This window comes from Spermophilus citellus (genome assembly GCF_964194105.1).
Source record: "Spermophilus citellus genome assembly, chromosome: 3".
In the NCBI taxonomy this organism is placed as follows: Eukaryota; Metazoa; Chordata; class Mammalia; order Rodentia; family Sciuridae; genus Spermophilus; species Spermophilus citellus.
In genome coordinates, this window is record NC_138184.1 from 141260216 (window position 1) to 141278070 (window position 17855).

Genomic DNA, 17855 nt, shown 5'->3' on the forward strand with positions numbered 1-17855 from the left:
TTCCTCTAGAAAACCGTAACTAATACACCCTCGAAGAACAGAACCCACAGCTGTGCAGGAAGAGTGCACCCTAGGCTCCCTCAAAGGCCTGCTTCCCCTGACCCCAGCCACAGGTGTGTGCTGACAACAGGGCTGGCACCTGCCTCCTGTCCTGTCCTTTACACAGCCTCTCTACTCTGAACCCAGAGCCTAAACGAAATACTTCAATGCTTTTCATGTAATTTGGAAAGACTGGAGAACGTTCCGAGATCCTAAATGCAGTCTTTGGAAGTGTCTAAAAAATGTTTGCTGTCAACGCCGTGGTTGAAAATGAGCGTCCACAACAGAAACTCAATAGAAGTTGGCATTGACTGAAGTTGTAATCCTTGGAGGTAAAGAATTATTACAGTCTTACTCCCGGGAGAAAGGCTGGACTAAATCACCCTTTTCCCCAAGGGCAAGTGTTTGGAGAACTGTAAGAAAGAGAACTGACGACATTAACTTGTTGCAATATTTTATTTATACTCAAGAGCCCAACGAAGCTCTTTGGAGTGGGCATTATTTGTTTTCTTTTCCTTTCCCTCTCCACTGGAATACAAGTGCCAGGGATAACAAGATTTTGTCACATTTGCTGCTGTGTCCCCAAGGCTTGAGAGAACACGTGATTTCCGGAAGGCTGTGTGGAAGGAATGAGTATTTCTAAAGTGCCTGAATCTGGCAGGTTTTCCCTGATTCTCAAGCCGGACATCATCTTGTCTGGGCTTGCTCAATGGCACTTGTTTGTATCTGGATTCCCAAGCAGCAGAGCCTGGCATGGAGATTCTTGAGCACATCACTTAGAGAGGGAATACTTTTTGGTGGTGCTGTGGAGACAGAGAGGGCAAAAGAAGGTGGAGCTGTCTAAACATCCTGGCCCTACACGGAGAGCTGGTGTGTGTGCACTGGACCACAGAGGCTACCCTTCCCAGAGGTCAGGGCCATCCTACCCATCAGTCCAGACCAACCCCATCAGTCTAGACCAATCCCATCAGTCATTTGTACAGGACATGCTGAGTGGTCAGGGAGGCAGGAGGGCTGTGTTACTCCTCAGTCTTCTGTCAGCAATTGTCTGGGTGGGAGGGGGGGTGTGAAAGCCATAGCAGCCCACACCTGCAGCAACCAGATGACCAGATGGAGAAGGGAGCTGGGTGGCACCAACAGCATCTGCTGGGCATGCCTCTCCATTTACCTTAGTCTACGGTCCTCCCCTTATCTGCAAATCCATGGGGCACTGGTTCTGGAACTCCCATAGATAAGAAACTACCGATGCTCAAGTCCTTTTTATAAAATGGTGTATTATTTGCAAAGAACCTACACACATCCCCCTTTATACTTTAAATCTTCTAGATTACTTGCAATACCTAATACAATGTGATGTGATGTGATGTGATGTGTGTGTGTGTGTGTGTGTGTGTGTGTGTGTCTGTAGTTGTTACACTGATAATAAATGTCAAGAAAAAATCTGTACATGTTGAGTATGGGCACATTCTTTTTCTGCAATAATTTCCATCTGAGGTTGGCTGAGTCCACAGACACAGAACCCACTGATATGAAGGGCCAAATGCATTCACTCATTTCCCCACAAGCAATAAGCTCCTGAGAGAGACTCTTGTCTCTTACTTTGGTATCCACATTGGATAGGTATCCTCACTGGAATGAGGACTTAGCTGATTATCTCAGTGAAAAATCTAAGGAGTGAACAAACTGGTGAATATTAGTATATTGGTGTTTACAATTAAGTGTGAAAATTCTTAGATGCACATGAACTTCCTAAATGACATGCTTCTTGTATTAGCTCGGTTTCCAGATTTAAGGTTTCTATAAGGTCAGACAAAAGTGCCATTGTTGAGTTTTATCAACAGGAAATGCGTAGGGTTGAATCACTGCAAAATCCTCTGTGGGTCACATTCTTTCTTAAGCAACTCAAGATATGTTTCTCCTCCTGATGTTAATTATAGTAAATATTTTAGCTAGTTCTTGCCCCTCATTATCTCATTTATGAGTCACTGTGTGGAAACAAGCCTGATGATGGGCTGGGAGGACTCCCTGTGACTTCCAGAAGGGAGCGCCCATACCGCTGTTGTCCTCAACTGAGTGGCCAGCAGAGGGCACTGCAGACCTGTGCTCTGATTTTTGCCCTGAAGAAATAAAGGTCAGGGAACTTGCTGGTGGAGGAAATGGCTGTCACTTCCCAGGTATATTATATTGGCTGCTGTCTCTCTTGTCTGCCTTTCAGATTTAATGCCTGTGGTTGTGTCCTGGTCTGCTTGAAGACTTCCTCTGTCTGTCATGTAAAGGATAACAGAATGAAGAGGCAGGACTCTCCCCAGGCCACTCGCAGAGCCCACCAGGCTGTCCTCTGTACCCTGTTGACCTCCATGTTTGCTACCCATGGGCCTCAGGCCTTGGTGTCACCAGGAGGCTGTGTGCAGCCTGTGTATCATGCAGGCCCAAGAGCATGCAGACCCTTCAGAACTGAGTGTGGGGTTCCGACAGTGTGGCCAGCTGGGGCAGGTCTGTTAGCTCAATGGGAGAAGTGGACCTCAAAGGTCAGGATTTCCTTGAACTTGCTGAAAGACAGAAATCACTGCATCTTCTGTCTCTTTGACTCCAGTGGAAGGGCTCCTTTCCAGCAAAAGTCATTCTTGGGGGGTATGATGGATCCCTTTCCAGGCAGAAGCCTTCCTTGTTTGAGGGCATGATTCAGAGGCCTGAAAGCTGCCCCCTCCATCCTCCAAGAGCAGGGATGAGAACTGGGTTCTCTTGGGAGAAGTCCCAATAGTTTCTAGAGTGATCCCAGCCAATCTTGGAGGTAAGAGGATGCTTCCAAATGAGCCACCCCCTCCAAGCCAGCTGCAGTTCTTCCCTGTGGCCAGTTCTGTAGCCTGGTTCTCAGTTCTGGTGTAATGCCAGATTCGTGGGACTCCAATAGACCTCCAGGAGCCGAATCCGATGCAATCACACAAGAGTCTTTATTGCAAGCTCGAGCCTGGACTCACAATCGTTTCCGACGCATCGGTCCCAAGGAGTGAGTCCTGATTCTTATTTCAGTGAAGATTTATAGGTTTTTTTTGGGGGGGGGATGCTCTATGGGTCACAACATCACACAGCAAATCATTTCATACCGAAGGAAAATCAAACAACAACTCTTAACATTGATTAGCACATTCACTGGTGGGAACAATCTGAGTAGGGGTGATGGGTTAGTTCAAGTGGTGGATACATTTGAACTGATTGGTTTAGGCCGCAAGAGTGTATAGGCTAAACTGAAGGGTAGCCTAATCATGTTATCAATCACTGAAACTACTGGGAGGGTCCCCTGGCATTTCAGATATTTTCCCTGTCTTATGCTGATTGGTGGTTGCTAGCATTTCTTATTATTAAAAAGCCCTTGTTTTGTACTTAATTTTGAATTCAAAATTTTGTAGTTTTATATTAAAGAGGGTTCCCCAAATTACATGAGTTTCAAGCCACCTAAAACCGACATTGGCACGTGTTCATGTCAGATAAATAGGCCTCATAGATGCACCAGAAGGTGGGGTATCTCAGAACTGTCTGTGGTGCTGGACCCAAAGCTTGCAGGGCTCTCTCCATGGTACTTACTGCATAAGCCCTTGCCCAGGAGGGTAGATTGTGCCTGGAGACGAGGAGTGGGGTTTATCAGCCAAGGCATGGTTAATGCCATAGCAATGGATGCTTTTGCCCATGGAGAGAGGGTCTAAAGAGAAGAGGTAAAAGAGAACCACATGTGACTCCTAAGTATCAGAGAACCCCCAAGAAGAGGGGCACAAGAGTGTCAGCTCAAGGAAAACGCAGACCATAAGCCATGCACAAGTCTAGGGCAGGAACAGAGAGGAGGTGAACCTTATGTGAGGCAAAGGAAGTAGCTAGAATACCATGGGTTGGGGTGGGGCTGTCTGGAAGGGAGGGGAGTGTGACTGAGAGGAGTGGCCTCGAGAGAACTCTGAGGGACAGAACCAAGACACTTCTTGTTGAGTTGGTGGAAGATGAGCCCTCTGAAGCTGAGGTTCCACCCCCAAAACCCCATCCACTCAAGAGTCTGCATGAGCCAGAATAGATACACATGATGGCTTTGTCCAAGGCTCCTGCCTCTCATGATGTTCCTGTCTTTCGTAAATGTTGTTTTTTGTTCAGAAAGAGACACTCAATTCCTTTGAAAATTGGGCTTGCTGAGGCAATAAGAAAAAGTCAGTGTCCAGCCCACTTGAAAGAGTTTAAGAATTTCATCTGACTTCACAGCTGAGCCTGGGTCCCCTGAGGATCTAGATGCTGCTGTGATGGAGTAGGTCACAACTCAGGCGCTACAAGTTTACACAAGAAATGTGAAAAATGTTTAGACAGGACCATGTGAAAACCAGGGTGAGAGGGTTTGGGATCAGGTTTGTTGCACTTTATTTTGGACTTTTACTTAACTGCATTGATGGTGACTGTGGGTGACTGATGGTAACTCACCTCACATATTCACATCAACCCTCCATCTCTTCCAAATAAATAATCTCAAGTAAACATGAGTGTGCCCGCTCAGCCAGTGACGCTCCAAACCTCCTTGCCTTTTACTATAGATTGAGTTATGTCTCCCCCGATGACATACTGATGTCCTAACTGCCTGTGAATGGGACCACATTTGGAAATAGGGTCTTTGCAGATATAATGAACTAGTTGATGCTGTATTGGATTACAGTAGGTCTAAAATCAAATGTGACTATTGTCCTTATAAAGAAGAATAGAAATACGGAAAAAGACACACATGGAGAAAGTCTTGTGCTAACAGAGGAAAAGATCAGAGTGGGGCCTCTATAAGCCAAGGCATGTCAAAAGTGGCCTGCCAGCAAGCCTAGAAGCTAGAAGAAAAGCATGGAAACTTCTCCCTCACCTTTAAAGGCAGCAGGGCCCTGGCAACATCTTCATTTCAAATTTCTAGCCTCAGAGTTGTGAGACAAGAAGTTTCAGTTGTCTCAAGCCACCCAGTTTGTTATGGTTTGTTAAGGCAGCCCTCGGAAACTAAAACAGATTGCATCCTAGTTCATTTCATGTTCAAGTGTGTTTACTCCTGGTGGTTTCTCTGCCTGGGATGTTCTCACCATAGGCTTTTGCAGAGGCCCACAGGAAGTGGTCTAATAAGGCTGGGAGTCTCGGAGTGTTCGAGCACACATATGTCTGCATCCCAGGCCATCTCTGTCTGGGATCTGGAATCCTAACCCTGCATCTAGGATCTGGAAGGGAAGAGCCATCTCCATGTTCACATCAGAGCCACTGCAACAGGTTGTCCAACGAGAGGGAAGCTAATAAACCTGCAAGGCTCAGAAGCATCCAAATTGAGTTCACTTGGGGATAACTGATGACCATGAATTAGAGGACCCTCATTCTGTCCCCCCCAAAAAAACTAACTCAAAGAATCCCCCAAATTAAAAAGAGATGAATTCATATGGAAGTTTCTGGAGCACAGAACCCACTTAAGAAGTGCAGCTGTGAGCAAAAGTTCAAAGGATGAAGAAAATCAGAAAGGACATGATCACATTCTCACCCCTTGAAACTAGACTCGGTTTCAGGGGTGGGAATAACTGAGGCAGACGTAGAGGGGCTTAGGCAGTCAGGGAAAGATGGCTAGTGAGGAGGTTGGGGGCAGGGCCAGAACAAAGGAGCATGGAGAGGGTCTTCTGATGAGGTCAACTTCCTGCTTGACGAAAGTGCTTGTGGACACAAGTGGGGGACCCAATCAGACAGATACAATCAGACAGACACTTCTGTGCTCATGCTCCTAAGGAGGGGAATCCATTAGAAAAACTAAAACAGACTGTGGACACAGGAGGGCACCAATCAACAATAGTGAGGAGCATGTAGACAGGGGCAGAGATTAAAAAAAAAAAAAAGAGGAAATTCCAGAGACCATAAAAAGAACAAGCCAAAACTCTCCCACTAGATAGATTCCCAGCTCGGGACCCTTTCTCTTGGGAAAAGTCTACCTCTGTATCTCTATCACTTTTACAATAAACCTACTTCTTGTTTGCTGTCTCTGGGTCTTGTTCTCCAATTCTTTGCTGAATAGAGACAGTGAACCTAGCACCACTAGATGGTAATATAACAAGTTTCCTCAGTTCTGATCCAGGGATCCTTCAAAGTCGTTCTATGGTCAGATTGGAGACTGCACCCCCTCGTTTGTCATTTTCAATAGAGTGGAGCATACATATACCTCTCTCTTTTTGCACAGATGTGAGATGAGCCCAGTGACCACCACGAGATTGCCCAATGATTAGGGGGTTGAGATTATGACACAAACCACCCTTTAGCAGTCAATATCCACTTTCTCCTTTCAGTTTTATTAAGGGGGGATTACACTGTCTGCCTTGCAGTGAGTTATGGCCATGAGACTAAACATTGGCCAAGACATGAAGGAGATACAAGGCTTCTTAAGAGATGGTGACTAAAGAAGGAGGAGAGAGCTTTATCCTTCTCCCACTTGAGTTCATTGGCACCCAGAGCTCCAGGAGCCACCTTGGACCATAAAGTGTCCCTAAGACTCACATGCAAAAGATGTGGAAAGAAAGAAATTTGAGTCCCTAGAGAGACCATAAATACAATACCAGTTCTGAATTTTCTGTTTTTGGACTTAGTATGAGAAAAACTAAACTTGTCTTCTTTAAGCCATTTTTAGTGGGATTTCCCTTGTCATAGCTCACTGAATTTGATCCTGATTGATTCAGAGATGGTCCAAGGATTCAGAGATTCAAGATGATTTGAATTCTTGGACCTGGATTCTTGGGCCATCTTTGAACATCTATAAGCTGATTGCCCCTTGAACCCTTTTGCCTCATGATCTTAAGACATTAGCCTGAAGGGAAATTAAATTAAATCCCAAGCTGCTAATGTCTGTGTATGTTGTTAGCCTCCTAGGGAGCAAATCACAGGCCAGGTCCAAGAGGCTGGGATCAGAAATTATGGGAGAGGGTCCAGCAATCTGTATTTTAACAGATGCTCCCTCTAGGCAAGCTTTTGGGGTATGTAATGATCACTCCCATAGAATATGAAATACTTAAAGCATCAAAGACTATAGAGTGAGTTGCTTCCATTTCCAGGACCCAAAATATAGATGTGATCCTGATTCCACTCAAGTTCCATGAAACATCCTCAAGGGGTTCTGATACAGGCTAAAGCTAGAGAATTACTGAGTTCCCAAGAGGAATTACCCTTAGTGTTTGTACCCACAAATAACCAGGAATTGTTACCTAGGAATAACCAGGATTCAAGACATTCTTTTAAGGGGGTTAGGAGAAAAGAGGACTCGATGTTGAGGAGTAGATGTATGAATCAGGACTTAACTCATATGCACTCAGTAGCTTGATCTTCACAGCCACCAAGAAACTCAAGCTTAATATGTAATTCCAGCTTCTCGACTTGCTTTTGACTCTTTGCCTTTACTTCTTGAATGTGACCTCTTTCTAAGAATGAAATACATGGGACCTCAATCTGTCATGGTCACATCAGTGAAAATAATGTTTGTCTATACTCTAAGGAATTCTCCTGTGAAAGCAGCCAGCAGAGTCTGACACCCAGGATTCACAGCCTCTAATTCATAGTTGCATTTTCGAAGCAGCTGAAGTTGTCTGCTAAATGAGCCATAGGACATAGCCTTATAATATCTCTAAAGGAAGTAATAGCAGGTTCAGCCTCAGGTAGCAGCACCTCCCAGGTTACCAGCTTGGGACATCCCCACTAGATGCCCAGATGCATTGGTGAATGGCCTCTCCAGCCTATCCAGTTGTAGACTCATATCCTATTGGATTAGGATGCACCTTTTCGTTGACCCAATTCTATAGCGGCCCATCTGGCCACCAGAGGAAGCTAGCTTTGTCACTTTTTCCATAGACTTCAATCATGTGGACATTAATTATTCACAGGACTTTTTAACACCATTGGAATGTTTAGAAAATCTCCAGATTTGTGAGCTGGACCTCCCCAAGGTAGAATCCAGAGAAGTATAGTTTCCAGTCTCCCCTGCGTGAAACCCAGGGAATCCAAGGGAGTCATGGAGACCGTGGGATCCAGATCTGATTTTTTGGTGAGAATGGAAGCAATGCTATGTGCTTCAAGATAGTAGTAATTGGGACACCTAGTCCCCAGCATGAAAGATACATCACTGGGCTGGCTGGTGGCAGTAACAGTGGCAGTTAAGTTTCACCATCAGTTTGGGAACATAATATGTGGTTTTAGATAACTTTTTTGGTGTCTCCAGTCTTACAAGAATTCTAAGACCTGCCCAACTTTTTTTCTTTTCACAAATTCCTTTCCTGATTTATAAGCCCAAATTATCTGCTAGCAACTAAAACTCATATGACTAATATAAAAGTGGGCACCACACTTGTGACCATCAACAGAGCCTCTAGGAAATGAGATTAGGCACCTAGTCAGGCAGGGACTGAAGACTCTGACTCTGCAGAGGGTTAGGGGATGGGACTCCTGGAGCCGAGGGCACACCTGTGACTACCTGGGATGAAATGCCTCCCTGTTTGCAAGACATTTAGGGGTACCTGGTGGCCACTCCTCTTGAACAATATGAAGGACATAAAGCATCAGATTACAGAGTAAGCTGCTTCCATTTCCAGGAACTCAATATATCCAAGTGATCCTGAGTTCACTCAAGTTGCATGAAGATTCTTTTGAGGCCAAGACTTTTCCTTTTGTTTTCCAAGACCAACATCAGCTCATTGAGCCCAATTCCCATATCACTCGCTTGGAATCCCAAAAGACACAGGATTTTACAGACTGGATTATTCTAGGGTGATCAGTCCTCCCCTTCCACCTCCTCTTCTCCATGACCTCCTTTTTGATCAATTACAGCCACCAGGAAAAAAAATGATAAGACATTTATTGAGTCATCTACAGCAGTTTGACATCCTTAAATTCCCGGACAAGGTTGTGAGCACAGCATTAATGGCAGCAGCAGTAGCAATAAGGTCCATGGGGCTCATCTATATCATGGGAGATGAAACCCAGGCTGATCCAGTTCCCACAAGGGAGCCTGGAGTTGAATCTGGGATGCCAGGGACTGCACCACTCCAACCCTGGCAGGTGCAAAGCAACAGAACACAGACATCAGACAAGACACACATGGCTGATTGCAGACACATTCCCAGACCTGGAGTTCAGGGGAAGGAGAAGGGATGGGCATATGGCCCATTGGAGAACTTTCCCACATCCTTGAAGGATTCCCAGGAGGGGTAGCATCGAAAAGCTCAAAACACCCACGTGGTCCTCTCCCCATCCTAATCCCAAGTGCAAACAGAATCAGTTGAAGATAAAGCTAAGACTCTGTGTCTGCCAGAGCCCTCTGGCTTCCTCCTCATCCCCAGTGCTGGTGGTTTTACAAATGGGGTAAAAGTCAACCCAGGAGCACTCAATGCAGTAAACAGACAGCAAAGATCCCCTTTCAGGGGGCTTCACCCCAGTAATGAGACCAAATTTGTGTCATTTACAAAATTCATTCACACGCAGAGGGTCTCTCACTTCAACCTCATCCCTGGCCTGTGCAGCAGATGATCCAATCACAACCGTCCATTTCTCAGATTAGAGGGCAGAGGCCTGGAGATGGTCTCACAGAGCAGGTGGCGAAGCCCAGCAGGTCGACTCCACTGCTTCTCCTGCATTCTGGAGTCCTAAACAGCTTTCAGTAGCCAGAGCCCCTCTGCTACACAAGGCCAAGTGTTTATTAGATGTAGATGCTTTGAGCACCACGTTCTGGCTCATGTGCAGGGATGTGTACGTACTGGTGGGGCCATTTCCTCATTTAGATTTATGCCTGGCCCACCTGTTTCCTCATCGGTCTGAAGGTGACAGCTGATGTGTAGATCTCCAAGTTTCTCCCGGCTCTAGTCTTTTGTGTCTCCCCAAAGCCACAAGGGAATGAGTCAAGGTTAAACAGCAGGTCAGTGGCAAAGCAGGGAGAAGCCCAGGTCCCTGCTCCCTGCTTGGGGCTCTTCCAGCTGGTTTCCATGCTGCCTGGGCTCAAGTGATTCATATGACACAATGCTCACTACTTTCACTCTGGAGTGGCCCTGAAAGGGATAAGGGTACTCAAAGAATTAAAGAGAGAGTCTCTTCCAGGAAAAGAGAGGGACTGATCAAGGAGCAGAGGCCTTGGCATATGATAACAGATGCAGGTCTATTTCCAGCCTCAGGCCAGGCTGTGGCTCCCCAGCCTTATTTCCCAAGGACCCAGCTCACAGAAGATGGGATTAGAGAAAGACAGGCATGCCACAGAGGGTCACAGGGCTGCCTACTGAAACAGAGAATGTATTTTGGCCCCAAGTATGATGGGAGTCCTGAGGCTCACAGTGCTGGGGACCGTGACAAAGCTGCAGAACCCCTAAATTCCACTCTCTGGCTCTTCACTGGCTCCACGGCAGCCTCAGCTTCCCTAATTTTTGCCTCTCCTGACACTGCCTCTCCTGTCCCACACCTGGACAGTCATGTCAGGGGTGAGATTTCCCTATCCCGAGAAGAATCTGGCCACCCATGGGTGAGGTTTAGAATTGCATAGAACAACAACAACAAAAAAAACCCTTCCCAGGAATGAACCCCCGCAGGCATGGAACACAACAACTCTGTTCTTCTCCAGGTGAACATTTCCCAAGTGTCCCCACCCCTCTTCACACAGCAGGATTCCTTATCTTTTGGGAGTCCAGGCAATGACACAATCCTTACTTGGGGCCCCTTCCAAGGAGATGGCTGGTATTTAGAGAGAATTCCAGGATGTGTCGGGCTACGTAAGAATCATCTAGTCTTATTGCCCATGCTACAGATTTGAAAACAGAAGATCTGGTCCCAAGCCTCATGCCACCCTCCCACTACCCATGACCTAAACCAGAAACTTCTGGAACATTCAGAACACAGCAGGTACATCTTCTCACAAGACTGGCAAAAATCCATTCAAACAGAAAGCAAACCGAGAGGACCTAGAACCTCTAGGAGGACAGAGGCCCAGGGCTCAGCAGTAGTGCAGGACACGGGACGCGGGGCTGACTTGTTTTTGCTGTTTCACAATGATGTAGCTATAAAGTCAGTTTCTTCTTCGACAGTGACACAGCGCTGCTGGTGAGGGTGGTGACAAATGAATGAGGTCCATATAACTGCTCCTTGGATCTGGTTGCCACCTAGTCACAGCACCCTGCCCAAGCCAGGTGGAGCGCTGGTCTGCACATCACACCCAAGGCACCTGTTCAAATGTCCGTGACCTGAGCCTCCCTTCCATTCTACTGGCTTCCATCATGGTGTCCAAAAGGAAGGGAAAGGAGCTGGGTTTCGAAGAGAAAATAAACAGCATTCTTCCCTCAGACCCCCCTCCTTAAAACCTCAGATGATACACACATCATGCATGCATGCCCTTTTACCTGCCTTAGTTTTGAACTGGAAAACTGAACAGTATAGGGCCCAGAGAAACATTAGATGCCACCTCATTTCATGAATGGGGAAACTGAGGCCCAGAATAGGGAGGATTGCGTCCATAGTCACAGCCATGAGAACCCAGCTGGGGCAGAATCCTGGTCTCTGAATCCCAGGCCGGGGCTTCTTCCAAGCAACTCAGGGACTCCAGCAGTGACCCAAGTGCAAGGTGATCAGTAGACACTTCTTGGGCAATGCACCTGCCTCCCCAAGCAGGGTGAGGGGATCCGGAGGTCTGGCTCAGGGTAGAAGGGACCACTGCACACCCCACGGCAAGTCCAAGTCATTCAACATGCTGAGGAAAGGGCAGAGTTCCTTTCCGGGTGGTTGACAAAGACCTGGGGACCTACTTCCCTGTGGAGGACGCAAGACTCATCTCCAAATTAGAGCAACTCGAGCCTTCTCCAGTCCCTCTGAAAGGGTCTCCAGAAGCACTGCCAAGGCCCCCAGGGTTCCTTCCTCTTTGTGAAACCAAGACAAAGCAACACCCACCCCCACCGCAACCCCCAAGCATTTCAGAACATGGTCAGGAAGCAAGTCCACAAACACAGAGACAGGAACAAGACCAAGAGCTGAGGTGGAATGAATTGGGCCCCGGGGCCATGGCACTCTAGCACTTTTCTTAACCTTCCCTGAACCTGGTTCTGCCCTATTTGAAATTCGTAGGTGGTGGCTGTGCCATTTGCAGCTGGGAAGCCAAAATGAGCACTGGGTTGGGGTGGGGGGCAGGGGGGCATCAGCTCCTCCCGCCAATAGCTTCTGCTAATGGGTGTGTAGGCATGGTGTCCCCTCAAGCTCCCTAGCAGCCCACAGTGATTCAATGTCAAGGGCACACAGGGGGATGTAGTACAGAGGTCTCAGATAGAGTTCAGTAGTTGAGTCCAGGTCTGAGGACCTGGTGACTGGGGCTCTTCGTCACCCATGGAGGCAGGGCCTGGGGGAGCCCTGGGCCCAGGACTTGGGCACATTGGAGGTGTGAGGTGCTCCAGGATTTGCTGACATCACAGGAAGTCGGCTGGTTCAACCTAGTCATGGCTTTGACTTAAGGGGAAGGAAGGAGGAGGGCTTAGGGACTCTGGGGCATCTACTGGGGACAGGAAGGGCAAAAGGGGAGCTACCAGATGAACCCTGCCTGTCTCATGTCGGGGTCCAACAATGGAGATGGAGGAAGTCTTCTTGAATGGGTCTTCCAAACCATTCTATCTCCTTTTCAATCATATTCACATTTCTGGCTCTCAGCTCTTCTTGGATCAAATGAAAAGCACCAGAACTTTTCCTGACCTTCAAACCCCACCCCCAACTGAAGTCTCTGATTGAGAGAGTGTGGAGTTTTCCCACAACCCTGATACCCAGAGGTTGGGGACCTGGACACCAAGATGCCAGGTGAGCATGAGGGAGCCTTGGGGCTGGCCTGCATTGAAGGATCCGGCCACCCCAGCTAGACCTCTGGCTAGCCTCAGGGACTAGGCTCAGACAAGAAAAGGTCCCATATCTGAAGTCAAAACTGAGGGGGTTATCGAGGCAGGCATCAGACCAGCCACTCCAGAGCAGGGTCTCTTCAGCCTCAGCTCACGAGGCCTCGTGCCTGGGCTCAGGCCATCACCAAGGCTGGCCAAGACTCAGTGCAATGGAACTGGGCTGGCTGAAGTGAGCGGGGACATGGGTGGAAGGGAAGAGATGGGACAACTTTCCAAATTCAAGGAGTATTTACATGTCCAATCAGGGACCAAGGGACCATGGTGGGCAGGACCAGTACCAAAACAGGAGGGGCAACAACAATCTGCGCCCCGCCACCTTCTCCCCACTTGGGGAGGAGCCAAGCTGCCAGCCCAGGGTCTGCCCAAAGGGAGGGAAGAGGCGCGACCGTGCACAGCCCCTGCCCGCAGCCCCAGCCTGTGTAGGAGGAGAGGAAGAGGGGAGGGGGACTCAGGTGGCCAGGTTGTCGGCCGGAAGGCTGGACATGCGGAGCTGGGAGCTGCTCTTGCTCAGGATGGAGAGCTGGGTGCCCCCGTTCACCCCACTGCTGGCCAGGGATGGGTGCCTGTGCTTGAAGTCCATGGTGAAGTAACGGTTCACCTTCCAGCTCCGCCATTTCCGCTTGATCTCTGCCTGCACCTGCAGGGAGCAACTGGGGCTGTTACCTCTGGGCGACATCCTCTCCAGGCACCAGGTCCCACCCTGACCGCAGGCCTTCCGAGGCTGTCACCTCCAGTACTCCTCCTGGTACCCCCTGCAGACCTCCCCCTAGTCACTGCCTGGGGAAGGCCTTCGGACAGCTTCCTATTGTCTCTGGCCCACTCCAAAAAGAGCTGGGTGGGTCTTTAACAAGCAGTCCCGCAGGGCACATGGATCAGGGTAAGGATGCCCACTCTTGCTGACCATTCACACTGGGCTGCCTGAGAATCACCCAGAGAGTTTTCAAAGTCTCAGATCCCAGACCATATGGATAATTACATCCCATCTCTGGCTAAGATCCAGATGGCAGTAGCTTTTACAACATCCCAGGTGATTGCAGTGTGCAGTCATGGCTGCGAACCACTAAGCAGTCCTCTGGCAAATGCACTCCCATGTAGCCCTTACTTAGTACGGCAACTAGGGGGTCATGCCAAGTGAGTCTCAGCTTCCACCTGCCCTTCAGCCAAGTTATCTCTGTGCAGTGCACAAAATAGAACTAGAAGCAGCACCCACACTCCCCCTCTCCACGTCCAGCTCCCCTTCCACCGCAGGCTCTTGACAAGCTACACCTACTCCAGTGTCTGCTCTCCCCGTCACTCCTGCAAGGCCCTCTCTGTCGCTCCTCATCTGTCCTAATCTGACCCTTGCTCTAGGTCATTCCAGTGATGGCTGAGCCCAATCTTTTTGTTTCTCAGATGCAAACAAGGGAAGAGCCTGCTGAGGTCATGGTCACACAGAGAGCACTGTTGCTCCCTCTCCAAACCCATCCCACATGTCCAGCCCGGGACCCATCCCTGCACCTGTTTGGGTTCTCCTCAAGAGCATCACTCCATAGGTTATCTCTGGAAGTGGAGCATTACTGGAAGGTTCCAGGTCTCTCCCTGAGGTCTCTTCCAAATCCTCCCATTCCTTGCTCTACCAGGGGATGGATTTGGGTGAAGCAGGGGGGTCTGCTGGGGGGCAGCGCTGAATGCTGGACAGCTCCTGGTCTAGCAATCTTGCCCATCACAGCCTCCTGACCTGTGGTCCCTATGCCTGTGTCCTCCCCTGCCTCGCTGTCACCTCCTCCTCACTGAGTTGCCTCTCACGAGTGCACGTGCAGGAGCTCTGGACTCAACAGAGCTGCTGTCTTCCTTTGGGTAGAGCTCTGTGCTCAGGGTGGGCCTCAGCGGCCAAGTGGGAAAGGTCCTGGCCCAGGTGGAAGCTGTCAGGAGACCCTGACAAGACAGGACACTTGCAGCTGTGTGACCAGCTCCTCCCCTAGGTGCTGAGAACCTAGCAAAACTCTTGTCAGGGGGATCTATCCTGGTGTTTGCTCCCCAGCAATCCCCACTTCCACTGGTGAGAAGCCAAATGGCCAGGGTCTTACCTCCCCATTCAGAAAACAGTAGAGAACGGCCACCACAAAGCCCTGGGGAAAGAGGAGAAATAAACCTCAGAATGCCATATGCAGGGGGTGTGGGGGAGGGCAGGGGTGAGAGCATGACAACAGGAAGCAGAAAAATGCCAAGACCTGGATAGGGGACCCTGCCCAAGGCTCTGGGATGAGACAGATGTGTTCTGCTCCACCAAGATGGGCAGTCAGGAAGCCAGGTGGCTGGTGGGCGAGAACCCACCAATACACCCAGGCTTTGAATCCCATGTGCCCTTGGTAGAACCCTTCCCAATGCCTTTTTGCCCCCCCCCCCTTTTTTGTGGGACCAGGGATTGAACCAAGGGATGAGTTATCAATGAGCTGCATCCCCAGCCCTTTTTTTATTTTTTATTTTCAGACAGGACAGGGTCTTGCCAAATTGCTTAGGGCCTCACTAAGTGGCTGAGGCTGGCTTTAAACCTGCAATCTTCCTGCCTCTGCCTCTTGAGCCACTGTGATTACAGGCTGTATCCCACGTCCCTGAATGCCCCAGAATGTTCTCTGGGCTCTCCAACTGGATGGCAGGCTCCTGAGACAGGAGCCCTCCAGGATACAACAGAAGCATGTTTTCTTTAACTATTACTGTCTCCCCACTCTCCCTCCACCCTCCACCCTTATCACAGTGAAGCCAAATACCATGTAAAGTCAGTCCTTGGCATGGAACATGGGTTTAGCCACTCTACATGTACACCAAAAAAAAAAAAAAAAAAAACGAGAACATTCTCCTGAATGCTGCCAACAAATTTCTTGCAATCCCTGTGCCCTAGGTGGTCATTTGAAGGTGTCAGCGGAATAAGGACTGGAATACATCAGCAAGTCCAAACATGGGAGCCCTGGGTTCTGATTCCTGGTTCAGAACTTGCTCTATAAAAATCTGTCCCAGTCTGAGCAGGTTCAGAAGCTGAGCCAGGTAAAGTGGCCTTGAATTAGAATGTAAGACACCAGTCAGATGTCCAGAATAATGTCCTGACCACCAAGCTCAAATGCTATATTAAGCAGATGGCTCAGAGACAGACACTCTACCCAGCACACCCCAGGGAGCCATCCTTCCCCTATGAACCCACTGTTACTGCCCACGCACACCAGGACTCACAGCCCCATCATTCATCCCTCCCCATGTGGACTCATTACTCCACTGCTCCCCGCATCTCCTGGCTCACTTGGGTATGCATCTATTTGCTCATGTCCTTGCCAAGCTCACTCAACTCCTGAGGCCAGGTCCTATGCTGGGGACTCCTGTGCCAGGGACCCTGACTTGAGTAAGACAGAACTCCAGCCCTGCAGGGGTACAGGATTAGAAGGCTGAAATCAGGATGTGGACACACAGGGCTCTCAAAGCCATCCACCCTGCAGCCCAGGCTGATGGACAACTGTCATCTCAGATTGCCCAAGAGGCGTGGCACAGGAAGCTCAGTCATAGTGATGTGCAGATATTGGCGTGTCTTCCTAGAGCTTTCACAGAGTGCTTCTATTCTAGTACTTATTTCAGAGACAGAAACACTGAGACCTGGAGTGAGGTGAAGAGGTTCCAGAACTACCCCTGGTTCTGGGGAATTCTTCCCTCCAATTGTGCCATGCCTTACCTGGAAGGAGCCCAGCCCCAGCTCAAACACGAGTCTTTCCCTCTTGCTGACGTTCTCTGGGGAGAAGGCGAATACAGTGTAGTGGATTCCAAACAGCGGGATGAGCAGCAGGGTGGACCGGGCCAGCCGTCTGTGGAGAGAAAGTAGCACATGTGCTCCAGAGACTGCCAGGTCTTGGGACCAGAGCCACAGAGGATCCAGTCCCAGCCCCTGGCTCTCCCCCAGGTCCCTGTCAACAGTTCTGCTCAGCATTACGTCAGTGCAAGGGACCTGGGAAAGAAGGGAACTGACCAGGGCCCAGGCTTCCAGGACTCCCTGAGCTATTGTGGGGCGGGGCTTCCCCAGTCTGCAAGGCACCCAGTCAACATCCTGCAGAGCCACTAAAAATGTACACACTATTTATAGGACCCCCCCTGAGCAATGTGTAAAACCCTTGGGGGTAAATAAATTCAGAGCAAAACACAGGACTGGTATTCAGGAGGCTGGAGGCAAAGCAAAGCTTCTCCCTGTTCTGGAAGGAAATTCTATGTGCCACAAAAGTTGCTCCTGAAGGCCACAGAGTTTCTGTGTTTCTGAGTCTGGGGTGAGTGGAGGACATTCCCAGAAAGTAATAGGAGTGCTGAACACAGGGAGAGAGGGCATTGGCTGGACCACAGCTGGATTCTAGGAAGGACCTACAGACTCTGGGCATAAACCATCTCTTCCCAGGCAGGAAGAAGCTTCTGCCCAGGAAACTGGGTAAAGGGGAGAGAACAATCTTGGCTCCAAGGTGGGACAGACAGGGGAACTACCAGATGTGTGGCCCACTTTCTCCCTGACTCTCAGCCCACCACTGGCTCTCAGGTCAAGAGTGGAGTGGTGCCCTGTTCTAAGGGTGCAGAGGCTTAGAGACCCAGGATGGGGACACCAGGCAGCTGTGCTCTCTAGGGAGGAAACTCTCCCAGGAGCTCCCAGGACCCCATCTCCACCTGCTCCAGCTTACTGGCTCCCTGTGGGCCTCCCCAAAGAGCCCAGTCCTGTCCTGCAGATGTGTTCTGTCCCTCAGCTGCACCCAACCTGGCTCTCTGGAGGGTCAGACCGTGCTCTCCCCACAGAGGATGGTTCACAAAAGTGGACATGAAGTTTAGGGTGCCTGTTTGATAGGGGCAATTGTACTCTGTGCTTCTCCTTCCTCCCCATCCCAGACTTTCTAGGAGAGAACGTTATAT

General features: G+C 49.3%; 1 protein-coding gene across 9 annotated transcripts in view; it reads right to left on the minus strand.

The window, feature by feature from the left end:
- Positions 1–13268: 13268 nt before the first annotated feature.
- ADCYAP1R1 (ADCYAP receptor type I) overlaps positions 13269–17855 on the minus strand; it is a 51599-nt gene continuing 47012 nt past the window's right edge. For all 9 annotated transcript variants that reach the window (XM_081286760.1, XM_081286759.1, XM_081286762.1 and 6 more), the window contains 3 exons: positions 16648–16777; positions 15020–15061; positions 13269–13590 (listed from right to left, as the gene is read on the minus strand). In XM_081286760.1, coding sequence (XP_081142886.1) covers positions 13402–13590; positions 15020–15061; positions 16648–16777 — 361 coding nt within the window. In that variant the 3' untranslated portion in view covers positions 13269–13401. The remainder of the gene's footprint in view (positions 13591–15019; positions 15062–16647; positions 16778–17855) is intronic.